Source organism: Pygocentrus nattereri, chromosome 25 (assembly GCF_015220715.1).
Source record: "Pygocentrus nattereri isolate fPygNat1 chromosome 25, fPygNat1.pri, whole genome shotgun sequence".
Taxonomy (NCBI): Eukaryota; Metazoa; Chordata; class Actinopteri; order Characiformes; family Serrasalmidae; genus Pygocentrus; species Pygocentrus nattereri.
In genome coordinates, this window is record NC_051235.1 from 17896425 (window position 1) to 17923597 (window position 27173).

The following is a 27173-nucleotide window of genomic DNA, read 5'->3' on the forward strand; positions in this document are numbered from 1 at the left end:
TTGAAGTCCAGGTGTATACAGTAGGCCTACTGTACAGCAAACAGTAAAAGAGTACTGAGCACTCTCCTGGCTGTTTCCATGTGAAATACAACAAATACACTGCTCAAATAAACTTTACTGCTAAAACTCTCCTCTAATAAACACCCATATTTGCAAAATTATGCTGTCACCAAGTTTGTGTGGCTTCATGCCACTGTGAGTCTCATACTACTATGAGGCCTGTACAACTGTTTTTTAACACCAACATGTAAACACAGCTGCCTTGAATCATCAGCACTGATAAGAGGAGAGAAGTATATCATTGAAGAAGGGCAATAACACTCGGTTTGGCAGAGTTCAGTATGTATGGCAGAGTTCAGTATGTCTGTCTTTCCAGCACTGGTATTGACTGTTTTTCTTCATGGATGTACTTGTGTTTTTTTTAAGTGGCCATTGTGGCAATTTGGCATGCATTTCTTTCTTGACAGGTTCGAGGTGTTCTTTTTCTTCTCTCTCTCTCTCTCTCTCTCTCTCTCTCTCTCTCTCTCTCTCTCTCTCTCTCTCTCTCTCTCTCTCTCTCTCTGTCTCTCTGTCTCTCTCTCTCTCTCTCTCTGTCTCTCTCTCTCTCTCTCTCTCTCTCTGTCTCTCTGTCTCTCTGTCTCTCTCTTTGTCTCTCTGTCTCTCTCTCTCTCTCTGTCTCTCTCTCTCTCTCTCTCTCTCTCTGTCTCTCTCTCTCTCTCTCTCTCTCTCTCTCTCTCTCTGTCTCTCCGTCTCTCCTTGCTCTGTCTGTCTCTCTCTCTGCTCATATGGTATTGGGTGTTTTTGACAAAGAGGTCCTGTGTGTTGTCAGCCAATCTCAGCCACTCTCCTCCCCCAGACTCACTCATCTGTTCCAATCAAAGCCAAGTTTGAAAATAAACAGTGTAGGTTCCACCTCTTCTTACCTGTTATTAAACAGGATGGATCAGAAGTAACCAGAAGCATGGAAATCTGGCATACAGAATGCGGAGGAGTCTGCTCTGAGGTTCAGCATTCATTTCTTCTTATAGAAAAAGAAGTGACATTAGGCATTAAATGGCATAAGGTTTTGAGATTAATCTTGTTTCAGGACTGTGTCTATATATATATTTTTTTTTTTTTTTTTTTTTTTTTTTATGCGTCTTTCTTTTATCACAGATTCATCTACAGTCATTAACAAACAGCCTAATTTTGGAAATTCAAGCAAGAGACAAGTCATCACTCACAGATGTAAGTATAATATACAGAAACCCTGTAAAGCGCTGTAAAGTTTCTTTGTTAAAAAACAAACTGTTTATGGACACAATAGAGTGCATTTTGTTATGTCTATGTAAGCCATCATTACTGCTCACTATTCTCTATTCTAGAAGCATCAGGACAGTAAGCCTATAGCCAGTGTAATGCAGGGAGGCTGAACTCAGTGTTGTTCATCATGACACTGAAATTCCCCTCACTATCCATTTTGTTCTTGGTATTTTATGATCATTTAAAGACAGATTATTAGGCAGTAGAGGAGGGTATTTTATTGTGGGGAATTTAACGCAAGATATATGCAAGGAAGGTCAAGGCAAGTTTATTGATATACACTCCTATACACTAAAGCACTCATTCAAAGTGCTTTACAAATGAGAAAATACAAAGATAATTCAAATTGAAATGTAAAAAGTTGTAGGAGAACATAAATTAAAACTACGATTAAAACATGATTAAATCAATAAATTAAAAGTGAAGAAATTAAACTTATTCAACTTAAAAATCTATTTAAAACTGTAGTTAGGATAATAAAGTGCTGTCACACAAGGGAAGGGCTGCTAAAAGTGTTTTAAACTGCTAAAATAGGATGATTTTTAGCTTGGATTTGAGATTGTTTGATATTAGGGCCCTTCTAATGCTCTCTGTCAACTTCCATTTCCATTTAAGAGCTAAATGCTGTTTCTCCATGTTCAGTCTTCACCTTCAGCAGGACTAACCATTTAGTTCCTGATGATCTGAGAGTTGTGCTCAGCTCTTATTGCTGCAGTATATCGGATAAATATGCTGGGCCTACACCAATAATCGATTTATAGATCAGAAATAGTAGATTAAAATCTGCCGACCAACACAAACCAGTGTTGTGGGTAGAATGAAAAACTGATAGAAATTTTTTTGAAGACTTAGAACAGGAAGGTTAGAAACTGATCTAAAATGATTTAGAATGGAAGCATCCATGCTACTGTGCACGAGCAGTTTCAAAAGCATATGGAAAAGCCCCTGTTAACAGAGAACATCATGGTAGTTAGAACATCATTTTGAAATCAAAAACCTTCTTAAGGAGTGATGTAGGAACAGGATTAATTTGTTCCAAACAGTTGGAAGCTCCTGATAATTGATAACAGAGAAAGATATTACTGATGTAGGCGTCTTATCAGGAACATTATTAGAACTTGTTTCAGTTTGTTGAGCTGTGCTTTGTCATATGGAGACTATTTCATTTTGAAAACTGCAAATTATAGAAGTAAATCACAGTGAAACACACTAGCAGAAAAAGTGTGTGGTTGGTTAGTGTAGTGGGTAACACTGGAGTGTAGACTGGAGTTCACTCCCCACCTGGGTAAACACCCTACACTACACCAATAAGAGTCCTTGTGCACGACTCCTAACACCACCTTCACCTGCCTGTGTAAAATGATCAAACTGTAAGTCACTCTGGATAAGAGTGTCTGCCAAATGCCGTAAATGTTTATTAGTTGTTTTATGGTGGGAAAAAAAGGTCTTTGTGTTTACTAATTACACTAGAGTGGTATGACCGGATATTTTAAATAGCATTGTAGGTGGAGATCTGCTCTCTGAGAACATCATAATGTATCAGTAGTTTAGTTTCCTCTGTAAGTGCTCTGCTTTACAGCTTCTCTTAAGCTGACGTGTTTCCTCATTCATCCACAGGTTTTATTAGATTATATGATTTTTTTCTTCAATTTGACTGGTGTCAGAATGTCAGGAGAATTCTATTGCATACTGTCTGATGGGCTATCAACTCTTTTTGAGTGATCACCCTCACTCTCTGTCCTTATCAGCAGTATAAGTTAGTGTTGTAAAATCCTGCGTGTTGCACCTGTCTGCAAGTTTAATTGAGGTTCCATTGTGCTGACAGGTAACTTTAAAGTCCTTGCTATGGGTTGTTTTTTTCCATATAGCCATTGTTTATTAATGCTACCCCTGAGAACTTTTGCCACTCCAAACCAATGGAATTTTTTTACAGTGACACCAGATGAAATACCTAAAACTTGGCTTGCATACATACATATATATATATATATATATATATATATATATATATATATATATATGTGTGTGTGTGTGTGTGTGTGTGTGTGTGTGTGTTAATGTGTCTGAATACTTTATCATTTAAGTTTTTCAAAAAACCTTTGTTCATGCTTATACATGCACATTTTTTGTTTATAGTTGAAAGACATTAAGGGTATAAAAATGGATATATGCACTGATATATTAAATAAGAAAAGGAAAGGTGTTTGAATAATTCCCCTCACTGTACATGACATACTAAAGAAAGAAAAGTACATAGTAGGGTCAGTATGTCTGGTGAGCATGTGATGAATCAAAGATCCAACTGAAATCTCCATATTTGCAGTCATGATGGATGAAACAGACCTGAAGAAACAGAAGGACACTCGCAATGGCAGCATTACACAAAGTATGCGCTCCACAATCAAACCAAAGGAGGAGGAAGTCAGAGTCATATTACAGAAAAATGTGAGTATTTAAGAAAGAGAAAAGAGCTAGAATATGATCTTGCTGTGCGTTGGCGTCTAAACAGTTTTCTCACGTTCACTGTTTTGTTTTTTGTTTTTTTGCTTGAACTTTTTCTGCCTTGTGGCAGGTTTTGCACTGGGTCTCCTAGCACTACCTGTCACCATCCCTTAGCAGTAGTACCAGACTGTTATAAGTGTTGGGACATGGTCTTTTAATTTCTATCTGCACTATTACAAATAAGGAGCTTCTTTTGTAGCGATGAACTGCAGTGATCAAATAAAGTCTTCAATAATCATCCACTGAAAGGTTCTTTAGGGAACCAAAATGGTTCTTTCTGTGTCATCACTCCAAATAACCGTTTTGACACCTTTATTTTTAAAAGTGTGCTGCAGAATGTATAGGAAAATGCTAACAACCCAACTTCAAGTGGGTAAGTCAGTATTGCTAAATTCTATAAAACATTTGTGTTGAAATTAGTAAATATTATTACAGTTCCATCCATTTTAGGGCTAGGATGATAAGCAACTTTGAAAAATTGAAGACAAATTTATTGATAAATATGAATGTTTTTATTATTTGAAATTATTGCATTTTCACACAGACAAAAAAAATAAATGCCCATCAAACAAACCTTAATACTAATATGGCCTTTTACATCAGAGCTCATTGCTGCTTTTGTAGTTTTTTCACTCATTTTAATTCTCAGAGCTTTGAGCTGGCCACTTTATTAGGCATGTAGAGGTGGTCAAGACAACTTGCTGAAGTTCAGACCGAGCATCAGAATGGGGGAGAAAGGGGATTTAAGTGACTTTGAACGTGACGTGGTTGTTGGTGCCAGACGGGCTGGTCTGAGTATTTCAGAAACTGCTGATCTACTGGGATTTTCATGCACAACCATCTCTAGGGTTTACAGAGAATGGTCCGAAAAAGAGAAGATATCCAGTGAGCGGCGGTAGTGTAGACGAAAATGCCTTGTTGATTTGAGAGGTCAGAGGAGAATGGGCAGACTGGTTTGAGATGATAGAAAGGCAACAGTAACTCAAACAACCAGCCAAAATCTCTGAGAAATGTTTCCAATACCCTTTTGAAAGTGTGCCATGAAGAATTAAGGCAGTTCTGAAGGCAAAAGGGGGTCCAACTTTTTACTAGCAAGGTGTACCTATTAAAGTGGCCAGTGAATGTACATTCTATTTATTGATTTCATGGTTCATTTACATGGTTGATAATTATCATTAACTCTATAAGTGGTCCCAGGCCTGATCCACTGAGACTAAAACAATAAGTACTTGTATAAAAAAATACCTTTTGTATTTGAGCAAGTTTTTTTGGATTTCAGTTACATTACCTGTTGTGTGTTGTTTTGCTCTGTGTGTTTTAGTTGGGTCTACTGAGTGGGATCTGTCTGATTGTAGGGACAATGATCGGCTCAGGCATCTTCATCTCTCCCAAAGCCGTGCTTGAAGGAACAGGAGCAGTGGGGCCATGCCTGTGTGTGTGGGCAGCGTGTGGGGTGCTGGCCACTCTAGGTTAGTAAAGAGAAGTCACTTCAGCAGCCTATTTAAATACCTTCAGGCATAAATAGTCCTAATCTAATTACCTTTTATTTTTGTTACATTCCACATAATCAGTCCAGCATTTAGCAAATATCAAAAGTTTTTAGAGGAGAGCTTTTCAGTTGGAATAATTATCTTGACAAGCCTTGTTAGGAGAAGAGCATATTCTCCATTGTGAAAAGTCTCAAAAACACACCGGTTTCTATTCAGCTATACTTTAGTTCTGCTGTACAGTAAAGGACTTGGACGATGACCAATTTGGAAAATCTAGACAACATGCTCAGCATTTTTTTTAAACTGCACTATTGGAAAGTGTCTGTTTATGTTCATTGTATTGCCTTAAGCTTCAAGCTTAATCAGAACCACAAGTTCCACAACACCCACTGGACTATTGTAGATGTTTTGGCGTATTAATGCATTAATGAGTTTATAGGATTAATCATGATGTTTACTAAAGGATTTAGCAGAATGGGGTGTTAACCAGTGTCTGTATCTGGCTAAATCAACATCTGGATTCACCCTAACTAAGAGAAAACAAAACTATTTGTCTCTGCTGCCACTCAATGAATCCATTTATTTTTCTCATGTTGTCAGTGATAAACAAAAAATGTATTGGACTTAATGCACTAAATATCTACAAATCTACTTGTAAAAAGACTGATGATGACTAAATATTATGCTGTAAGTAAGAATGAAAATGCTTCTGATAGTCTTTTGATAGAAAATGTCTGAAACCTCATTCTTTTTGGAAGAAACAAGGAGGTCTCTTCTGCATAAGAAAAATTGATGAAAGACACAAAGAACTGCAAAAGAGCTAAATTTCAGCATTTTGTGCCTCAGTTAAAAGGGTTTTATGCCAAAGCCTAACTACTTTCATAGAATATTCTATGGGGATGGGGTTGGATAGTGTCAATATACATTTTTATGCACTTGTCTTACAGATAGCTTTACATTCATGAAATAACAACATAAAGGCTTTCTGAGTTTTCTTTTGAACTTTAAAAGAGGAGGCAAAGTTTAAGTAGGTTTAATCCCTGTTGATAATGTTGTTAATACTTATATATGATAGTAACTTAATAAATGGATAATAAATCAATCCCATTACCCAAAAAAGTTGGGACACCATGCAGAATGTAAATAAAAATAGAATCAATGACATGCAAATCATGTAAGCCATGTTTTTAATTGTTTTTTTGAAAAATTAGTTGATTTTGAATTTGATACCAACAACGTTGGGACTGGGGCCTGTTTACCACTGTATTTCATCACCTCTTCTGTTAACAACACCCCAAGCGTTTGGGAACTGAGGAGACCTTCTGAACTTCTGTAATTTTGAAAGTGAAATGTTTTCCTGTGCTGTTTGTGCTGAAATAATCAAAACATTCCATGAAATAAACATATGTTGCCAAAACATGTATATATCGTTCAGCATTAATGGTAAATTCACAGATCTGCATGTCGCCCATGCCATGTGCACTAATGCATCCCATTATAAATACTGGCTTTTGCTGATAACAAGCTGAGGGGTCTTTAGCCCAGATGACAGATTGTTCATGATTTCCAAAAAGAATTTAAAATGTTGATTTGTCAGACCACAGAACACTTTTCCACTTCCCCTCAGTCCATTTTAAATGAGCTTGGGCCCAGAGAAGGTTGGCAGCGTTTCTACATCTTTTTATGTACAGTTTCTTCTTTGCATTTTAAAGTTTTAACACGCATTTGTGAATGCATCGACAAACTGTGTTTACAGCAGGGTTTTCAGAAGTGTTTGAGCCCATGCAACAATTTCCACTACAGTATCATGTCTGTTTTTTAACGCAGTGCTGCCTGAGGGCCCAAGGATCACGGTCAGCAAATAGTGATTTTTGGCCTTGTCCCTTGCATACAGAGTTTTCTCTAGATTCTCTGAATCTTTTAATGATATCATGTACCATAGATGATGAAATGCAATAGTTCTTTGCTATTTTACATTGATAAATGTTATTCTTGAATCGTTGCACTATTTTCCTGTGCAATCTTTCACAGTGTGTTGAACCCCTCCTCATCTATACTTCTGAAATACATGGAAGAATGCTTTTTCATACCCAGGCATGGTATTGGTCTGTTGTCAATCAACCTCCAGGTGTTTCTTTTAGAATTACACAACTTTACCTGCCTTTTGCCGTCCCCAACCCATCTTTTTTGGAGTGTGTTATTGGTATCAAATTCAAAATGGGCAAAACAATACAATTTCTCAGTTTCAACATTTGATATGTGATCTTTATACTGTTTTCAATTAAAGATTTAAATGATTTGCACATCATTGCATTTTGTTTTTGGAAATGGGGTTGTAGATATAATATATGTATAAAACTTACAGATAATAATAATCAGGATCAAGTTCCAAGTGACTTTATTGACTGGTTGTATACAGTTTTGCCAATACATAAAGAATGACACAGCAGTAGTAATAAAATAATAGCAGTACAGTTTTACAGTTTACAGTTAACACTTGTGATAACACTTACAGTAGAGGGAAGCTACGTAAGCATGTTGATTCCACAAAGTAAGGCTATATTCATAAAGCAGGTAAAAGTGGTCCAAATCTGATTTGATAACCAAATTAAATTTTTTGTTCGGCTATTCACAATATCTTTTAAATGTGACAAAAGTCTGAATAGATCAAGCTCCTAAACTGATCCGCATGCACAAAACAACAAAGCTTCACATGGCACCTTCACATGAATCAACAGTAGCAGCTGCTCCCAGAGCTTTCAGTTTCGTCTTTGACAGCATCACAGGAGCTAAGAAGAAATTCTGTGCTCGGGTTCGTGTGAAAATGGTATGTTATTTGGCACAGCCACTTCTTTGATCTGTGTCCTTACTTTCATTACACTGCTTTCAGATTTCTCTTTTCTTTTCTGATACTGCAGCCTCATCCTGCTGTGGCCAAGTTTGGCCATTTCTTTGAACACAGTGATTTGCATATGTCTTCTAATTTTGTTTGTACAGAAACATCACCCTAAATGTTTATGAGATCTTAGCAGCGTGAAATTATGACAGATGTTTTGGATTGACATGGCAGTTGCATGAATTATGATCTGGCTGTTCAGACTAAATTGCATTGCTGCATATCAGATATATATTGGATTTTAGTACCACATATGAAAGCCTCTGTTCTGACTGCAGACATATCGGATGTGTTATTTGCAAGTGATCAGATCAGATTTGCATGTCTGGACTTTACTATCCTATCTGTGCAGGTTGCTGTGGTAACAGCATATAGGCATCCATTACTAGGTAGTTACGCTGGGGATACTGATTTTAAATGCAGAGGCAGGAGAGATAGAGATACATCATCTAGCCCTTCAAACTTTCATAATTCTCTGGAATAAGCATGAAAACACATTGAAATCTGATTGGATTGTCCAGACTGAGATACATCTATAAAAATCAAAATGGTTTGGATTTTATTTGCAAAAATCAGTTTTAATGTGGTTTTTAGCTGTCAAACTATAAAAAAAACAATCTGGATACAATCCAGATGGCCAAAAATCTGGCAGTCTTTACATAGACAAAGCATCCCAAATCAGAAATGCCAGATTGAATGTTTTTGTTTGTTTGTTTTGTTTTACGGCATTTGGCTGACACTCTTATCCAGAGTGACTTACAATTTGATTGTTTTTTACACAGGTAGGCAAAGGTGGTGTTAGGAGTCTTGCCCAAGGACTCTTATTGGTATAGTGTCGGTTGCTTACCCAGGCGGGGGATTGAATCCCAGTCTACAGCGTAGAAGGCAAAGGTGTTACCCACTACACTATACCAACCATGTGTAGCAGCAATAGGGTTGGACCAAAAACTACTAAACTATTAAAATGGAATAGATAAAACATGAACACTTAATATTAACTTACAAATAGATAAAACGTTAACTTTATTTTTGGAGCACTTTTCATACCAGTGGCATAGTACTTTAGAGACAGGTAATAAGGCTGTCAGTAAAAACAGGAAAACAGTAAATTATGAGATAAAAAAGATAAATACCACAGAGATGTAGACTTTTAATTAAACACTAACTTGAGGAGATACTATATATTTTCCAATGTTTCTTAAAAGCATGCACTGAAGCTCCCGAGTGGCACAACCGTCTAAGCACTGGCCCTATCATCAGGAGATCACGAGTTTGATCCCTGGTGATGCTACAGCCATCCGTAGCCAGAGCACAATTGGCCTCATACTCTCTGAGTGGGCGCTCTCCTCCGAGCGCGTTCGGCTGTCCAGTGACATTGTGTGAGTGGCAGTTCGAAAACAGGCAGTGGTTGGTTTCACAGGTCTCGGAAGAAGCCTGTGCTAGTCTTCACCCTCCTAGTGTTGGTAGTATTGCGTGATTGGGGGAATCCTGAAGTATGCACTGAGCTTGAGTGACTAATTAAAGGCAGAATTGAGTTCTACAATTTAGAAGTAGATGCATGAACACGTTTTTCTGTGTGAGATAGGAAAGGCTGAACTTCAGCAATACATCTTAAATGATTAAAAGCTAAAGGGACTGTGTTTATATGTGGAATTAAACAGATCTCAGAATTTAAGATTACACTTGGGTTTCGTACGTCAGGTTTGGTATACGAAGCTAAAGAACTTCTCATCCAGCATAATTTTTTGAGTACCAAGGATTGGTATTTAATTTTTTAGTTGTAGAATATTTTGTGACATCCACTGAGAAGTATGAGACACTCAGCTGGTATGTCTGTCAACGCAGTCTGATGAGAAGGTTGATTCAAATCTTGCAATCAGTAGTATCACAATCTACACTAAGATGCAGTGAGACCAAAATTTTGAACAGAATTAAAAACTCTCTTAAGGAGTGATGTAGGAACAGGTTTCAGATCACATGTGGACATACTTAATTTGTGTATAACAGTTGTAAGTGCCTGATTACTGATAACAGAGATGACCTTACTGATGACAAGAAAGACCTTACTGATGTAGGTGGTTTATCAGGAAAGTTAATAGAACTTGTTTCAACAGACTGACCTATGCTCTGTCTTATCAAGACCAGTTTTTTTTATTTTTTTTTGAAAATAGATCAATCACCATGCGACACACTAGCAGAAAATGTAGGGTTAATTAGTCAGTCTAGGGTGTTAAAAGGACTTTGGTATTATGTATGTGTTCATTAACTACAGTAGAATGGAGTGACTGGATATTTTTATAGCTTTATTGTAGGTGGAGACCTGCTCTTTGAGAAGATCACGATGTGGTTAGTTTCTGTGAGCGCTTTTTCTCTTTGAGTTTTCATTTTTTTAATTCCATTTGACTGGTGTGAGAATGTCAAGAGTTTTATTAAATGGAGCATTTAGCTCAGAGACCCGATCGTTACAGGAGGGGGTCAGAGCTGTGGGTTTGATGCACTACGATAAGCATTTTAACAGCTTTTTAAACAGCAGAGTCAATGTAAAGACCATGTAAAGAATATAGAGAATAGATCTGATATGAAAATGTCAGAGGTGAGAGACGTGTTTGTGTTTAAAGTTTTAATGACTACCAGAGCCAGGATGTGACCTAACTTGTACGTAGAGCTGCCCACATGCTGCTTCAAATCAAATGTCTCTAGATGTCTGATGAACTCTACTGGGTTACTCCCTCATGGGCTATCAATAAGTCCCTAGAGAGAAGAATTTTATCATAGATCGTGGATACAATGCATGATGATATTTAGGCTGTGTTAGCCATTGTGGTTGAAAGTAGTACACCTTTTCTTCTCTGGCACAGTCAGTCTTTCTCTATTTGCCTGCACTTTTATCACCAACTACATATATGTACACTGATGATGAAATGCACAAAATAATCCAGTTACTGTGTTCCAAAGATGTGTTGCTCTGTAGGTGATTATTATAAAAAAATGAGGAGAGGATGAGAAGGCTGGGGGAGAGGGAAATTCAACAAGTTTCATACATGTGGCAAATTCCAACTCTTGGCAGAATTCTTCTCCTCTTCGCATGCAATTCTTAATTTTTCCTTCACATCATGCAGGTACATGGAAGCTACAAATTATACTCGCGATTTTGGTTGTTTCTGTGTGTCAATAATGATCAATTCTTAATTTTTCCTTCACAGTAAATGCTAGAACAGGGTCTAAGGCCAAACGCAGTGTCTCACAGTGATTTAATTTAGTGTAACGAAGACATTGATTGTTGATGCAGCATTTGGAGGGAATGAATGCCTTTCAGTAATAATTGGAAGTTTTACAAGAAGGCAGTTTTGATGATATAACATTGCAGTAATACTTTTTTCCTTGTCATTTTTGGACAGTGTGACTTATTTCTCTTTTAATGTGATTTTGGAGATGTTGAAACAGTTTGTTCTAGCTTGTGCCTTAGCTAAGTGATGTCTAGCTAGGACAAATCTAGAGTGTTTAATCAAATTTGACTTTACATAGTAAAGAGGAGTACTTTGAACCTGCCAATTTTTTTTCTGGAGTGCAAGGTCAGATTCAAATCAAACTTATTCTGGTAACTTATGTTGGTGTGTAGGTTATGTCATGTAAAGCATATGTCTCTGCAAAGTTCAACAATGAGGATTTTGTCTGGGGGAATAGATTTTTGGCAAAATAGCAAGTCACACGATATGTTTACATCAGTGCAAAACTAGGGTATGGAATGGACTATTCGTCAGCATGCAAGGTTTAATACACACACAAAAAAGGTGCAACCAAATCATGTGCTGGTGCGACCGTCTGAGAATGTTGGTAGCACCAATGGGGCCAGTGGAAAGATTAGTTTGTAGCCCTGAAGAGTGCCATTTTTACAGTTAAAGTCACTATTATGAATACATGCTAGTGCTCCTCCTTCACTGCATGAAACAGAATTTTTCAGAAGCAGCTTTAAATAAAATTGCTGTGGCATTTTCATTTAGCCATGTTTCTGTTAGAAACCTAAACTCACGCTTATGCTTTCTGATAAGATTTTCGATCAGAAGTGTTTTGTTATTTAGTGATCTTACTTTGAGTAAAGCAAGGTTTAATTTACTGCTCACTACACTACATTTTGGTAGAGGAATGTTTCTTTTGTAAGGGTATAAGCGAATGACCAATGTGCCAACATGGTTTGGTCAAAGTTGCGGGGAATTGCTTGGAGATGATGTAGTCTTGGAGATAATGTAGTGAACTAATGATGTAGTCTTCAAACGCTAAAACACCTACCGAGGCGCTGGGTCAGATGGAAAGCCTAGGACTTCAAATCGGTTACTGGAAGTGAAGTCCTGTGGAGGCATTGGTGCAGACCTTCTCCTTCCTCGGCCATGCTAGCATTCCTAGCCCTGCTCTGGTGCAAGTGTGAAATTGGGAAATCCCTGTGTTAGTCCTGTATGTAGTGCTGGGTCTGGAGGAGTCAGTGTTGCCATCAGACTTATATGACTTGAAACTGCCATATATGAGGAATCCCGGGCTTTCTGAAAGCATTCCAAATGCATTTTCCACTTGTTCCACAGTGGTCTCAGAGAAAATAAAAGTTAAGGTTAGTTATATTGGAAAAACTGAAAAAAAAGTGTTAAAAGCAGTGAAGTTATTAATAGATTAAGTCAATGATTGATTATTCAACAAAAGTAAGTAATTTAACACATTAAAAATAAGAATAAAAAGCTAAATGTAACAAGCTATGAACGAGCAAACATGCAAACGTGTGACCTGTTTAGTCAGAAATTGTGTCCTGTTACCTGTGTAGTCTGAATAGCAAGTGGGAATTGTTCACTGAAATCTTAAGAATTAAAAGTATAATTGAAGAGACAATTAATAATGATTAAAAACCTTTATAGTAGTCTTACATTTATTTACTGGCTGTTTATCACTTTTCCAAATTCTCACTTTTCCTTTGCTGTAGCTCATGTTTAATCATTTAATGAATTTCCAATTTGAATTACTTGTATGATATCAAATGGACCTAAATGCTAACTTCGATACTTTATTGCCTATTAATTTATCACAAAAAGCTTTTGAGTCTTATACATATTGGATTATACTACCATATTCAAAGAAGAGGTCTGCTACCTGACGCTAACACATTATTGGGTTTTAATGCTGGGCTTGGGCCATTTTTTCACAACATTCATATTCACTGACTTTTACCTGTCAACCAGCCCATCAGCACAGGGATACAGCATGCTGTGCAAAAGATTTTCTTTGAAATATCCTGGGCGAAGTGATTATAGCTGCTCTAGCTGTATAGCTGCCCATCTGTTATTCTGCATACTTTATTATATCTCCGTATGGATATTTTTGTTATTGGACCTTTTTCAGTCCAGCAGTGACAATGAGATGTGTAAAAGCTCCAGCGCAACACACAGTACCACACCAACGTGGTTGGTATAGCGTAGTGGGTAACACCTCTGCCTACTATGCTGTACACTGAGGTTCTATACCTGCCTGGATAAACACCGTGCACTATACTAATAAGAGTCCTTGGGCAAGACTCCTAACACTACCTTGTGTAAAATGATCTAATTGTAAGTCGCTCTGGATAAGAGCGTCAGCTAAATTCCATAAATGTAAACCACCACTCCAGTCAGTGTTACTGCGGTGATAAGAATGATCCACCATCCAAATAATAAATACTCTGTGATGGAAGATGGGAGGGGGCACCCGTGTGGTAAGTGGACCTGATTTAATGGACAATGAGTGTAGAAACATGGAGCTGTTTCCTATAAAGTGCTCAGTGGGTGGATAACTGCTTATTTGACTACGAATTTAAATTCAAACATGGGAGTACGTTACATGTACCATTTTAGTTTATTTTTGCTATGAATATACTTCTATACGTCTCTCTTTCTGTATCTCTTTACTACAGGAGCTCTGTGCTATGCTGAGCTTGGCACAATGATCACTAAGTCAGGCGGTGCGTATCCGTACCTGATGGAAGGTTATGGGCCCGTGTTGGCGTACCTCTACTCTTGGATGACTGTCTTTGTTCTGAAACCTTCAGCTTTTGCCATCCTGTCCCTCAGCTGTGCAGAATATGCCTCCACACCTTTCTACCCAGAATGCACCCCACCTGTGATCATCAGTAAATGCCTGGCTGCAGCTTTTATCTGTAAGTCAGACCTTGTTTATCAGGAAATAATTTATCAGGCAAATCTAGCATCTAATCGTGTGGCCATGCTGTCGTAATACATGCAGAATGAGGCTGTTTTCTTCTTGAAATAATAGGGAGGTCTCTGAAAGAGATAATGCCTACATGGCAGCATATGTTGCTCCAAAATATGTAAAAATCATTCAGCATTAATGATGCCTTCCCTTCTTGGGTGCTTCACATTTTATGTTGGGCATTACAGGGAATTATGGGCATTCCATATATGATATGGAAATTTCCTACTCCAGACTGCAATCCCATATATTGATTTGATATATCTGCTTCACTTTTTGTTATTTTTCATCGATGGTGATGGTTTGGCTTGTGTTTCTGTGCATTGACGTTTTCTTTTCTCTCTCTTTCGGTCCCTACCTTATGTTTGCACAAGTATTGATTGTGCTCGTGAACTGCCTAAGTGTGAAGCTTGCCAGCTATGTCCAAAACTTCTTCACTGCAGCCAAACTCCTTATCATCTTCATCATAGTGGTATCAGGAATCGTTATGCTGGCCCAAGGTCTGTACATACTGTGCTACCCATACAGTCAATAAACTGCATAACTGTGGCTGCTTTCCTTAAACAATTAGTGTTCTGTCAAATGCAACAGATATAATGTAGAAGCTGTAGGTATTTTTACATATTTACCTTATCATTTTTATTTCTGTTGTATATGTTAATGTGATTTTTGCAAAGTTTTGATTAAACCTTTTGTACAGACACAAATCCATGTTATATCTATAATGTCCTTATTTTCAGGCAATACACAGAATTTCAAAAATTCATTTGAAGGAGCAGCAACTTCATTTGGTGCAATTGGACTGGCCTTTTATAACGGCATGTGGGCTTTTGATGGGTGGTAAGTTATTTATTTATTTTTATTTTTTTATTAAAAAGATGTTTTTTTTTCCCCTGGTCATAACCTAATAGGCACTTCCATTGGAAGAATCATTTGTAAAGTGATTTCACTGAAAACAATAACAAATCAGTTGCTAAAATTTCCTCCATATCAAAAAGTCTGTTAGATTGTTCATGTGAAGGCACCAGTGATGTAAAAATAAGCTTTAGTCTGTCGTCCATTGGCAGGAAGTATGAGTAGAAACTAAATGTCTGTCTGTAAATGTCTGTTTTCCTACCAAGAATCTTATGTGAACTGGAATGAGAGAACAAGTTAATCAGGGCTTAAGAGCACACAATATCTGTGTTGGTAGCACATTAAACACTTTGATTTCTGCCATCTACAGGAATCAGCTGAACTTCATAACAGAGGAGCTGAAAGACCCATACCGGTAAGTCAAGTCAGTGTGTAACGAGGAGCGATGAGGCGGACACATATGCTGAGATAAGCGAGATTTATTAAGGGCAAATCCAGGGTCATAGCCAAGACAGTCCAGGTTCATATAGCCAACACGTAGAGATTGGGGGACAGACATGACAAAAAGGAACAGAGCCTCAAACAAGAATCGCACACTTCAAACAACACAGAGATTCAAACAAAGACTGGCCAACACAAGAAGCAAACACAGGGCTTAAGTACACAGGGAAAACGAGGGACAGGTGCAAACAATCAGGGGCGGAGTTACAAAATCAAAACAAAAACGCACATGGACAGGACTGGGAGGGGCAGATCGTGACACAGTATTTCATATTGCATCATAATGATTCATTCTGCATATCTTTGCTGTCGGAACTAAATCTTGTACCTCCAAAATTGATACTTCATAGGAGAAGAAAAAAAATTCTTGTAATGGAAGTCAATGTAACTTAATTGTGTTTCATGTAATTTTGGACCAATTTCTATTGGTCTGTTTATCATGAAATTTAAACACAATACAAAAGGTTACCAGAGTTTTCAAACTATGAAAAAAAGTAAAATGTATTTATGTAATAGTAAAATGTAACAGCAAAGAGTTTTGCATTGAACCAAGATCCAAATCTGCTTTGCTACGTTATCTATGTTATGATACAAACACAATTGTGCTAATGTGGATTCAACCATTTTAATGTAGTGTTACATGTTTATATTAATTTTGGTGGTTATTGTGTGTTAGATAAGGTACTGTGCAAAAAGTGCATAACATTAGAATAAATGCAAATAAACATAAATTCAAATCCAGAGGTGGACGAAGTACACAAAACATGTACTTGAGTTAAAGTAGAGATGCCCAGGGTAAAATATTACTCCAGAAAAAGTCCTTACTCTAGACCTCAGCTTGAGTAAAAGTACAAAATGTACTTTGCCTTCAAATGTACTTAAGTATCAAAAGTAAAAGTACTAAAAGATTAATTATGGCTGTGATGTTTCATGAACTTCATGAACTCATTTCAGGTGAAAATCCTCCAGCGTCTCTCTTGGTAAACCAGTCTTTTAATAGAACGTCATTAATTAGCACAAAACACTGAAGGTAAAGTGTTTCCATCAGGGAGAAGTGAGTGGCTCTGAAATCACTTTTACAAACAAGCAAAGTTTCAGTTTACTTTATAAATTAGTTACAAGATGAATAAAAACTGGCTTTAAACTCAAGATCACAAATGAGCTTCCTTTACTGTATTTACTGTATTGATCTGTAGGTCTCTGTTCATAAGCATAAACTAACCGAAACTCATTTAGTATACTGCTCAAAAAAATAAAGGGAACACTCAAATAACACATCTTAGATCTGAATGAATGAAATATTCTCATTGAATACTTTGTTCTGTATAAAGCTGAATGTGCTGACAACAAAATCACACAAAAATCATCAATGGAAATCAAATTTATTAACCAATGGAGGCCTGGATTTGGAGTCACACACAAAGTTAAAGTGGAAAAAACACACGACAGGCTGATCCAACTTTGATGTAATGTCCTTAAAACAAGTCAGAATGAGGCTCAGTATTGTGTGTGGCCTCCACATGCCTGTATTACCTCCCTACAACACCTGGGCATGCTCCTGATGAGGTGGCGGATGGTCTCCTGAGGGATCTCCTCCCAGACCTGGACTAAAGCATCCGCCAACTCCTGGACAGTCTGTGGTGCAATGTGGGCATTGGTGGATGGAACGAGACCTGATGTCCCACATGTGCTCAATCAGATTCAGGTCTGGGGAATGGGCGGGCCAGTCCATAGCTTCAATGCCTTCATCTTGCAGGAACTGCTGACACACTCCAGCCACATGAGGTCTAGCATTGTCCTGCATTAGGAGGAACCCAGGGCCAACCGCACCAGCATATGGTCTCACGAGGGATCTGAGGATCTCATCTCTGAGGATCTCACCTAATGGCAGTCAAGCTACCTCTGGTGAACACATGGAGGGCTGTGCGGCCCTCCAAAGAAATGCCACCCCACACCATTACTGACCCACTGCCAAACCGGTCATGCTGAAGGATGTTGCAGGCAGCAGATCGCTCTCCACGGCGTCTCCAGACTCTGTCACGTCTGTCACATGCGCTCAGTGTGAACCTGCTTTCATCTGTGAAGAGCACAGGGCGCCAGTGGTGAATTTGCCAATCCTGGTGTTCTCTGGCAAATGCCAAGCGTCCTGCACGGTGTTGGGCTGTGAGCACAACCCCATCTGTGGACGTCGGGCCCTCATACCATCCTCATGGAATCGGTTTCTAACCGTTTGTGCAGACACATGCACATTTGTGGCCTGCTGGAGGTCATTTTCCAGGGCTCTGGCAGTGCTCCTCCTGTTCCTCCTTGCACAAAGGCAGAGGTGACGGTCCTGCTGCTGGGTTGGTTCCATCCTACGGCCTCCTCCACGTCTCCTAGTGTACTGGCCTGTCTCCTGGTAGTGCCTCCAGCCTCTAGATACTACGCTGACAGACACAGCAAACCTTCTTGCCACAGCTCGTATTGATGTGCCATCCTGGATGAGCTGCACTACCTGAGCCACTTGTGTGGGTTGTAGAGTCCGTCTCATGCTACCACGAGTGTGAAAGCACCACCAACGTTCAAAAGTGACCAAAACATCAGCCAGAAAGCAGAAAGGTACTGAGAAGTGGTCTGTGGTCCCCACCTGCAGAACCATTCCTTTATTGAGTGTGTCTTGCTAATTGCCAATGATTTCCACCTGTTGTCTATTCCATTTGCACAACAGCAAAGTGTTGCTTCCTAAGTGGACAGTTTGATTTCACAGAAGTTTGATTTACCTGGAGTTATATTGTGTTGTTTAATTGTTCCCTTTATTTTTTTGAGCAGTGTATAAAATTAAAGTGTTTGTATGAATTCAGAAAAAAAAAGAAACACGTCAGTCACGACTGCATTTGTGGACATATTTCTATATTGTGGTCTATTTACACAAAGTTAGGTTAGTTCATCATTTAGGTAGACGTATGATTTTTATGCTGCTGCACTGAAGTTGAACTGTGTGCTGCACTGTGTTGGTATGACCAACAGTTCAAAACAAGCTCAGAACAAAGTGACCGCTGTGACCTGATTGGTGTTCTTGCTTTGCACTTCTTTTGTTTTGCCACGTTTTTATACACACAAAAAACAAAAGGAACGACAGATTTCTCAAAATGTAGTGGAGTGAAAAGTCAGATATTTGACTTTGAAATGTAGCGGAGGGAAAAATTCACCCAAAATAGAAATACTTAAGCAAAGTACAGATTCATGAAAAAAACTACTTAAGTACAGTAACGAATTATATTTACTTAGTTACTGTCCACCACAACAAAATAATTTTTATATGTTGTTTAGAAGAATACACTTCGAAGAAAGCAAGTTTGGTTCTGCAGTCTCCTGTCATTTGTATGGATTTGTTAAGTTCTAGCATGAGCACAATTAAATTAAATTTAATTAAAAGGACTGATTATCGGGAAGGTATTGAGTGGTACCACTAACAAGTACTGCGTTTTCTTGAGAGCTTTGGAAATGGAGAAATCGTGCACGCAAACACACACACACACACACACACACACACACACACACACACACACACACACACACACACACACACACACACACACACACATAAAATTACAATGTAATATTTATCTTTATATGTTCTGTTGTTCTATTGTAATTTGTCTGTCTGCATCAGTACTCGGGTTAAGCCTTCTGAAATAACGTTTTTCTTTGGAAATCTAAAAACACTGTTATGGAGTGTAGCTTACCGAACAAACTTTACTTATGTTTTCTTCTTTTTAAGTTGCTTCTGCATTTCTATGGAAATGTTCTGGGTTTCTGGCCTTTTGAAAGACAGTTTTACTTTTTATGGCAGAGAGGGAAATTGGTTCTTATAGTTCTGATCCTATTCATTTTCTCATCAGTGCTCCAACAGGTGAAAGCCTCTGCTGTTGAAAACCACCCCAACATCATAATACCACCACCTCCACTGCTAACAGCATTGTGGGCATTAAGAGACTTGGCTTGTGTGCAGTAGCTGATTCGACCCTTGCACGCCGCTTAGCCTTCGGGCCAGAATCTTTCGAAGACTTGCAGTATTAGCAGTGTCTTACAGGTGACTTCCTGTAAACACTGTGAGCAATCACTAGCTTTTATCTCTTTCTCATAAAGGCCCTTTTTGTGGAATACCTTGAAGATTGTTGACCCATGACTTCCAGAACTCATTCAAAGTCATTATTTGACTCATAGTAGCCCCCCTAAGAACTGCCCTCTATGTCCAGCATTTAAATTTAAATATAGATGGATGGCCTGATTTCATATTTTTACACCTCACATGAGCCTCTACTGTCTGTTTATCCTCTCAGATGAATTACGTGACCTGCTTCTTTTCAACTTAGATGGAGTGCATCAATGTTTGCTGTTAACTGTTTATATAATATATTGCATTATGCTTGTAGTTGGAAAGACAAATGAAAGACTTTGAATATTCTTTAATTCATAGCTTTCTTTTTTTAATTAAATAAAGTTTCTGAAATGTTCCTTGAGCTGATGTGTTTGTATCTGTATCCAAGAGTCTGCCTATTAAAATTGTAGTAGAACAGTCTCCATGGACTTTGTGTTGTAATGCTGAATGTCTGTCTGCCCTGTGGACAGGGATCTTCCATTGGCCATCATGTTTGGGATTCCTTTGGTGTCTGTTTGCTATGTGCTAGTCAATGTTGCCTACTTCAGTGTCCTGACACCCACAGAACTACTGCAGTCACCTGCTGTTGCTGTGGTGAGTATAGTTGTCATGGAGATGCATGAAGTACATGAAATATTGTGTTTGGTATAACAAAATCATGGAATTGCATCAGGTATATTGCAAATGAGTCATAGTTCCTCAATCAGCTGTTTTGACAGTTTAAATATTTTTAGTCATAGAAGAGTTTAATTTTTTTAATATCCAGTTTTCCACATGTATACCTACATTTCACAGGTTTCTAGTGCTGCCTCTGTTCTTTTCTAACAGGATCAAAGATCCAGCATTGTTTCAGGCTTTTCTTATTGCTCTTTAATGCTTGATATTATTTAAGATGGTTCTTTTTAAAAACATTGTCTGCTTCACAGACTTATGGTGACAGAGTGCTGTACCCAGTCTCATGGTTGGTGCCGCTGTTTGTGGTCTTCTCCACTTTTGGAGCTGCTAATGGAAGCTGTTTCACAGCTGGAAGGTAAATTAGACAATGTTTTTACTAAAAAAGTTCAAGAGCACCAAAATCCAAAATAAGCCATAAATTAGGAACATACAAATCGCATGAGAACTTAAATTCACAAATCAAGTCATTTCCCATGGTCTTTAGTATGAGCACCAGATAGACTGACACATTAGCTGTGATTGTGTTATGGAACAATATATTCTTGACAAAGCAAACATACTTTATTTCTTGGTTTTATTATTCTACACTTTTTGCAGTTTTCATGGGTCACAATTTTAGAGCAGTATTGAGTCTATATTGTGCCTTTGACACCCATTGTACATGTGGTTTTCATACTGCATTCACTCAAACACAATTATTTTTTACCCATACAATAATAAATGGCGGAATGGTGGAAAACTAGCTCCCATAAATGATTACACAAAGTACATCTCTCACACTGCCTCTCATAGATATTACACACAGACTCACACATATTACCAACTACCTGTGACACCATTACAGTGGCCAAACAACACCTTAGCAACCACCTGGAATAACACTGCAATGGCCTAGCAACACCTTATCAACCACCTAACACGCACCAAGCAATGCCTTAACAACAAAGTGGAATAGCTTAGCAATCTTGTAGCAGCATCATAGCAGCTACATGGAATTATTATATAAGCCCAGTTAAGATATCAAAACCAATCAGCAGTGCTCTGCAACTTTATTTTAACTTTTGAAGTGTGAAGCTGGCTTGGTCAGGCCAAATTTAAGTTTGTTCAGAAATTTTTCCTTTCTATTTTTACTGTTTGTTTTGGGGTTGTTTATTTCCACTGTGCCACAAGCTTTGGAGTTTGAAATAACATATTGTTTCCATGCCATTTCATATAAATTATAAACATTTATCTACATAATTATTATTTATTGCTGGAATAGTAGAGTGCTAGAAACAAGAGAAACTTGGCAAATTCATACCTAAAACTTTAAAGACAAAAAAGTAACAATATTGATTAAAGTTACTTTATTTCAGGTATTTTGAACTTTGGATAAGTTTAGCATGTACCTTTAGATTTACAAACAACACAATGGTGCTAAATTTAGCAGACCCTCAGCCCTAACCGATCTTGTGTTTATGTGTATTGATAAGGCTGATTCATGTCGCTGCACGAGAAGGCCACATGGTGAAGATCCTGTCCTATATTAGTTCAAAATATTACAGTCCTGCACCAGCTCTCATCTTTAATGTAAGACATTGGTTTATAAGGATTTACTACTTTGAATATTTGTCTTTTTCCGTGAATGCTGTAGTTGAATTAAGTTCACTAGGAGGTGCTAGAACAGTGGTCCCCAGCTTGTCTTCAGGGCCCTCAAAGAGTTCACGATTTTCCTTCATCTCTGTGTGTTGCAAATTGTGTTTAAGCCAAATTGTGGATCATCTGCTGGGCCCTGAGGACCAGGTTGGGAACCATTGCCCTAAAAGATGCAAACTTGCTGCGATTAGTTCTAGAAGAAAAAATGCTGGAAATAAAAAACACTGTTGTTGCTTTAATGTAAATGAAATCTTAATGCCCTAAACCTGTTTTCTTTTTTTTATACAGGGAATTCTGGCTATTTTCTACATAATTCCAGCAGATATCAACACTCTCATTAACTACTTCAGCTTTGCTCAGTGGTTTTTCTATTGTCTCACATCCCTTTCTCTTATCATCATGCGCTTCACAAGAAAAGAGTTAAAAAGGCCGTTGAAGGTAAGAATGGGATTGTTTTCTCCTTAATCTAGGACACAAGGTTTCCTTCATCCCAGTGACAGTGTGATTCAGTTCATGACCATCATGAGTTCCCATCTTTATTTATTTTCAGGAGTTTAGCAATAGAGAGTTAAAGCAGAATGATGGAGAAGCAGGTTTGTGTGAGATGCTTCTTGACCCATGCCAACATGCAGTAAATGAGCAGGTTGTAGAAGATGTGTGTGTGTTTAAATATGGATCATTCTTTTAAGTGTTCAGCACCACTACACACAGAAAATGAAAATGATCCAAGTCAGTTTAGGTTAAAAATGCATATACCATCATTTCCTTGTGAATTTATTACTTTCCACAATATAAGGTTTATAATATTGTTGTGTATTTATGTACCAAAATAGTTCAACAGAATGTTAGAGCCAAAACATTTATTTCAGTTATTGTTACCACACAATGTTATTTTGTAACAGTGTAGATTGAATTGGTGGACATAAGTAATGTGTTGTTTTCAAGTCATCACAAAAATAATGAAGTCAAGCAGGCTGTATTGACAGTGTACTTTCCATGTATGGAGTGTATGGACTTAAACAACATTTACATATTACATTAAACTCTTATTATTAAAACTGATAAAAATTCCTTTAAAGTTCATGTGAATTGGAAATCCTTACACATTTTCCGTCCATACTGCGTGAAATTCAGTATAAGCTGGGAAATATAGTGGGTACATAGCGAAAAAAGACAAACTGCTATTGTATGAAGAATTGTGCTTAATATGACCAGAGACATAAGCTAACAAGTCAAAAAAGATTCCGTAATTATTTCTGTTTGATTTTAACATAAGTTTGATGTAATAACAAACTTGACTTAGTAGAAATGAGTGCCTGATGTTTCTACCCCACAGGTGCCCATTATTATCCCAGTTGTGGTGGTCATAGTGTCCTGTTACCTGGTTTTGGCTCCAATCATCGACAAGCCTGAGTTTGAATATCTGTACTGCACAGTGTTCATCGTAGGCGGGATGATTTTTTACTACCCCTTTGTCCACCGCAAGTTCAGCTGGACCCGCAGAGTCATGAGTGAGTAACAGTATTCATTAGTTTCTTCATTCACGCAGAGACTTTTAGCTGAGACTTCACTGCTGGATTGATGGTGTGGAAAAGGGGCTGAAAATACCTGCTTAAACAAGTAGAATGACTGTAGTGATAATTTCTATATATAAGTATCAATAAATGATTAAGAGATCATTAATAGATGATTAAAATAAAATGATTAAAAAATAAAGTGTCTGGAAAAGATTTAAAGATAAGGTACTTTATTAGAAGTAAAAATACAAGTAAAGTACCATTATATGAAAAAAAAATGTACTCAACTACTTCAAACAGGATATTTGTCATTCATTACTTTCCAACTCTGGTTATCAAGCAGCAGAATTTATTAAGAGCTTAATAATGTGTAACATATCTGATGCAGTAGTTTGAACTGCTCCATTCAAACTAGTGGGAACAAACTTACATAAGGCAATCATTTTAGTGCACCGGTTCTGTTTATTTGCTGGAAAAATGAAAACATAACATCTAAAAGGTGCCATTACTTCTGCATAGAGTATGTTGTCTGTAGAGTATCTGTTAATTATTTTCACTCAGAAAAGTCACAAACATGTCATTTGACCAGAGGCGGACAAGCTTTTGCATATGACAGTGAATTTTATATGCATATATTTTTGTAGATTTAAATGTTTTGTAAATGGTGAATGAACTGTAGGTCTGAAATTGTGAAAGTAGAGAGGACAGCATTACCTGGCATCAGTTTCAGGATGATACCAGCAGAAAATGCTAGATTAAATATCAGAAGGAAAAGAGGAACCATCCAATCCAACTCTGTAACAGGTCCAGCCTGTTAACAGGTCCAGCCTGGGGGTAGTGGGGAGGCCTGGAGAAGTCGCTTCGCCTGGCATCCCAGTCTAGGTGCGTCAGTCCACAGCAAATTGCCCTGGAGGCAACCTTGAACGGGTCATAGGCAGAGTCTACAATCAGCTAGTGTCTGGGGGAAATGGGGGAAGGGATACAAGAGCGTCTCACTGCAGTGTTCTTCTGGAGGAATTGTTGTTCCAGCAGCGGCCTTGGCCAAGGCCAGTGCCGATTCGGGGAGCCGAAAGCAGATTAAACCGGGATTGTTTGGGTTTGGGGCGAGTAGTCGCATTTCAATTTGCATGACTACTCTCCTAGTCCATTCTGGTCTCCAAATCGATCCATTTTCCTTTGCAAAGCTGAGAGCTTCTCCAAGATGTTATCCATGCTCTGCCCACCACATCAGTCATGTCGGGCAGGTTTAAGTGGCCTTGGACAGCTGTCCCCATTCCTCGAATCTCGCGATAAACCAGGGCAATCACAAGTAAATAATACCAAATAATACCACCAATACAATAAACCAGGAATCACTTTTGTTTATTGTTGTTCAATAACCGAGGTAGGAGTTAAGCTAGTGCTATCCCAGTTGTATTTATTAGTCCATAAATCAGTGGCTAATGGTCAGGATTGGTTGACATAACAGTGACTGTCAATGGTTGTATGATGCATTTGTGTGGTGCATGCTGGGTATTGTAGTGAGAGAACACTAAGGGAAAACATGAAACCAATATAAAGTTGTGAATTCTGTCAAACCAATGAGGCCGAGTGCCTCTACATGAACTGTGACAAATGGGATGCAATATTCTGCATGTTATTCCTAGGACCCATCACCATGCATCTGCAGTTGCTAATGGAAGTTGTCCCACCGGAGACAGAGTGAAGAACCTCAGATAGTAAGTAGGAAAGCATCAGATATGATAACCCGAAGGCTGATCAGTCAACAAATTGCTACAGAATACTTAAAGGGAAGAACACTGGTTTATAAGAGTGTTCTTCATTGTGTTGGTGGTCCCAGAAACCAACAAGGTGGCCCATGGATGAAATCCCCAGTAGTCACTCATAAGTTTAAAAGTTTAGACACCCATGGTCAAACTACATGTTTGTTGATTTTCTAAACTCATCCTCTACAGAGATCACACTTCTACACATTTTAATGCACAAAGAATATTTATTTTTCATATTAGGTAATAATAAAACAAAAAAGGTTATGGCATATTTTATGTTAGATTTTTTCCAGTATAATAAATTCAGCAAATCAGAGATCATGAACTGAAATGTGCAGAAAATGCTACATTTAAACCGTGTTCTCTGTAGAGGATGAGTTACTTATTTTCACTCCAAAAATCAACTAAACATTTCATTTGACCAGGGTGTTCAAACCTTTGCGCAAAACTGTACACACACATCTCTAAAATACAATAGCAGTAGCTGTTTATAGACTGTTTATACACACAATTGCGAGTGTCCCCCTGTCTAAGTAGTTTACATACACTTTACAAATACACACCAAAAACATTTGAGAAAAAACATGACCTCTGAGCATCCTTTATGAGGGTTCTAGATACTGAAAAACTGCTCATGGGAAAATCTCAAATATGTATAAAATCTTTTTAAGTGGTATTACACATAGGTGTGATACAGATTTATGTAAATATGAAATATATATATATATTTTTTTTTTAATTCTTTGTTATAAATTTTCTGTGTTCTGTGTTTTGTTGTTGTTTAATATGGAGTCTGCACTGCCTCTGTTATATGTGTTATGATGCACAGTTTATAATGGTTTAGTTAGGTGATGAAGTTCTTGTTTGTGTGTGAAAATTGTGTCCAGATTAGGAGCTGTTTTAATGTTTAATGTGCAGCCCCAGTATGTCAGCTGAGTTTAAACCCCACTTTACAAATGTTCAAACAATCTGTGTATGCAGTTTTAGGCTGGTAAAGCCTTGGTTGTTGCATGCTAAAAAATATAAATACTGCATTTTCAGTGGTTTACAAAGATGCACCATCAGCGCTGTAGGACAAACATTAGTTGTTTCTGTTCTTAGCGTTTTAAAAATCTGTGCCTCTTCCTGTCTTGATCTCTGTTAGTAGTGCAGCACCAGTGTGGCCTTGGTGGTTTGCTAGATCCAGCAAACATTTCCAACCTGCCTTTGCTCTGTGCCAAAATTAGACTACATTTCATGATTTCTCATAATGTATGAAATTTGTCAGAAGCATTTTATCATTTAAATGTCTGGGACAAATCGTATAGGCCAGAATCCACAAGTGCCTCTGAAATGTAACATTTCTGTGTTGTGTCTGGCATTTTCATTATTCACAAATTGTGATAATTGTTAAAATACATTTTGTCTCTCTTCTGAAAAATAAAAAAAAAGTCTTAATACCTGTGTTTTCTTTGTTTCCTTGACAGTGGAGGTGTAGAAAAACATCTTGTACCTTGTAAAGTGTGTCTAGTTTTAATTAAAATTTTTTTTTTTTAATTTTATTATTTTTTAAATGTATATATACATTATACATACAGCTTTTACGCCCTGCGATGGATTGGCAACCTGTCCAGGGTGTATCCTGCCTTCCGCCTGATGACCGCTGGGCTCCAGCACCCCCCGCGACCC

General features: G+C 37.9%; 1 protein-coding gene across 3 annotated transcripts; it reads left to right on the forward strand.

Annotated features, from left to right (window-relative positions):
* The first annotated feature begins 937 nt into the window (after window positions 1–937).
* Window positions 938–26917, forward strand: LOC108432365 (b(0,+)-type amino acid transporter 1-like). 3 transcript variants are annotated; one of them, XM_017706134.2, is made up of 15 exons: window positions 938–1003; window positions 1156–1227; window positions 3626–3747; window positions 5126–5273; window positions 14117–14359; window positions 14787–14912; window positions 15153–15252; window positions 15638–15682; window positions 20380–20503; window positions 20836–20939; window positions 22057–22153; window positions 22508–22657; window positions 23556–23730; window positions 25383–25454; window positions 26650–26917. In XM_017706134.2, the coding sequence occupies exons 3-14, from the start codon at window positions 3628–3630 to the stop codon at window positions 25439–25441; spliced, it is 1491 nt and encodes a 496-aa protein (XP_017561623.2). In that variant the 5' UTR covers window positions 938–1003; window positions 1156–1227; window positions 3626–3627; the 3' UTR covers window positions 25442–25454; window positions 26650–26917. The 3 variants fall into 3 exon arrangements, with proteins under 3 accessions (XP_017561623.2, XP_037390240.1, XP_037390241.1); XM_037534343.1 differs by lacking the exons at window positions 938–1003; window positions 1156–1227; window positions 26650–26917 and having other exon boundaries at window positions 5160–5273; window positions 25383–25767; XM_037534344.1 differs by lacking the exons at window positions 938–1003; window positions 1156–1227; window positions 3626–3747; window positions 5126–5273; window positions 26650–26917 and adding an exon at window positions 8064–8121 and having other exon boundaries at window positions 25383–25767.
* The last annotated feature ends 256 nt before the right edge of the window (window positions 26918–27173 follow it).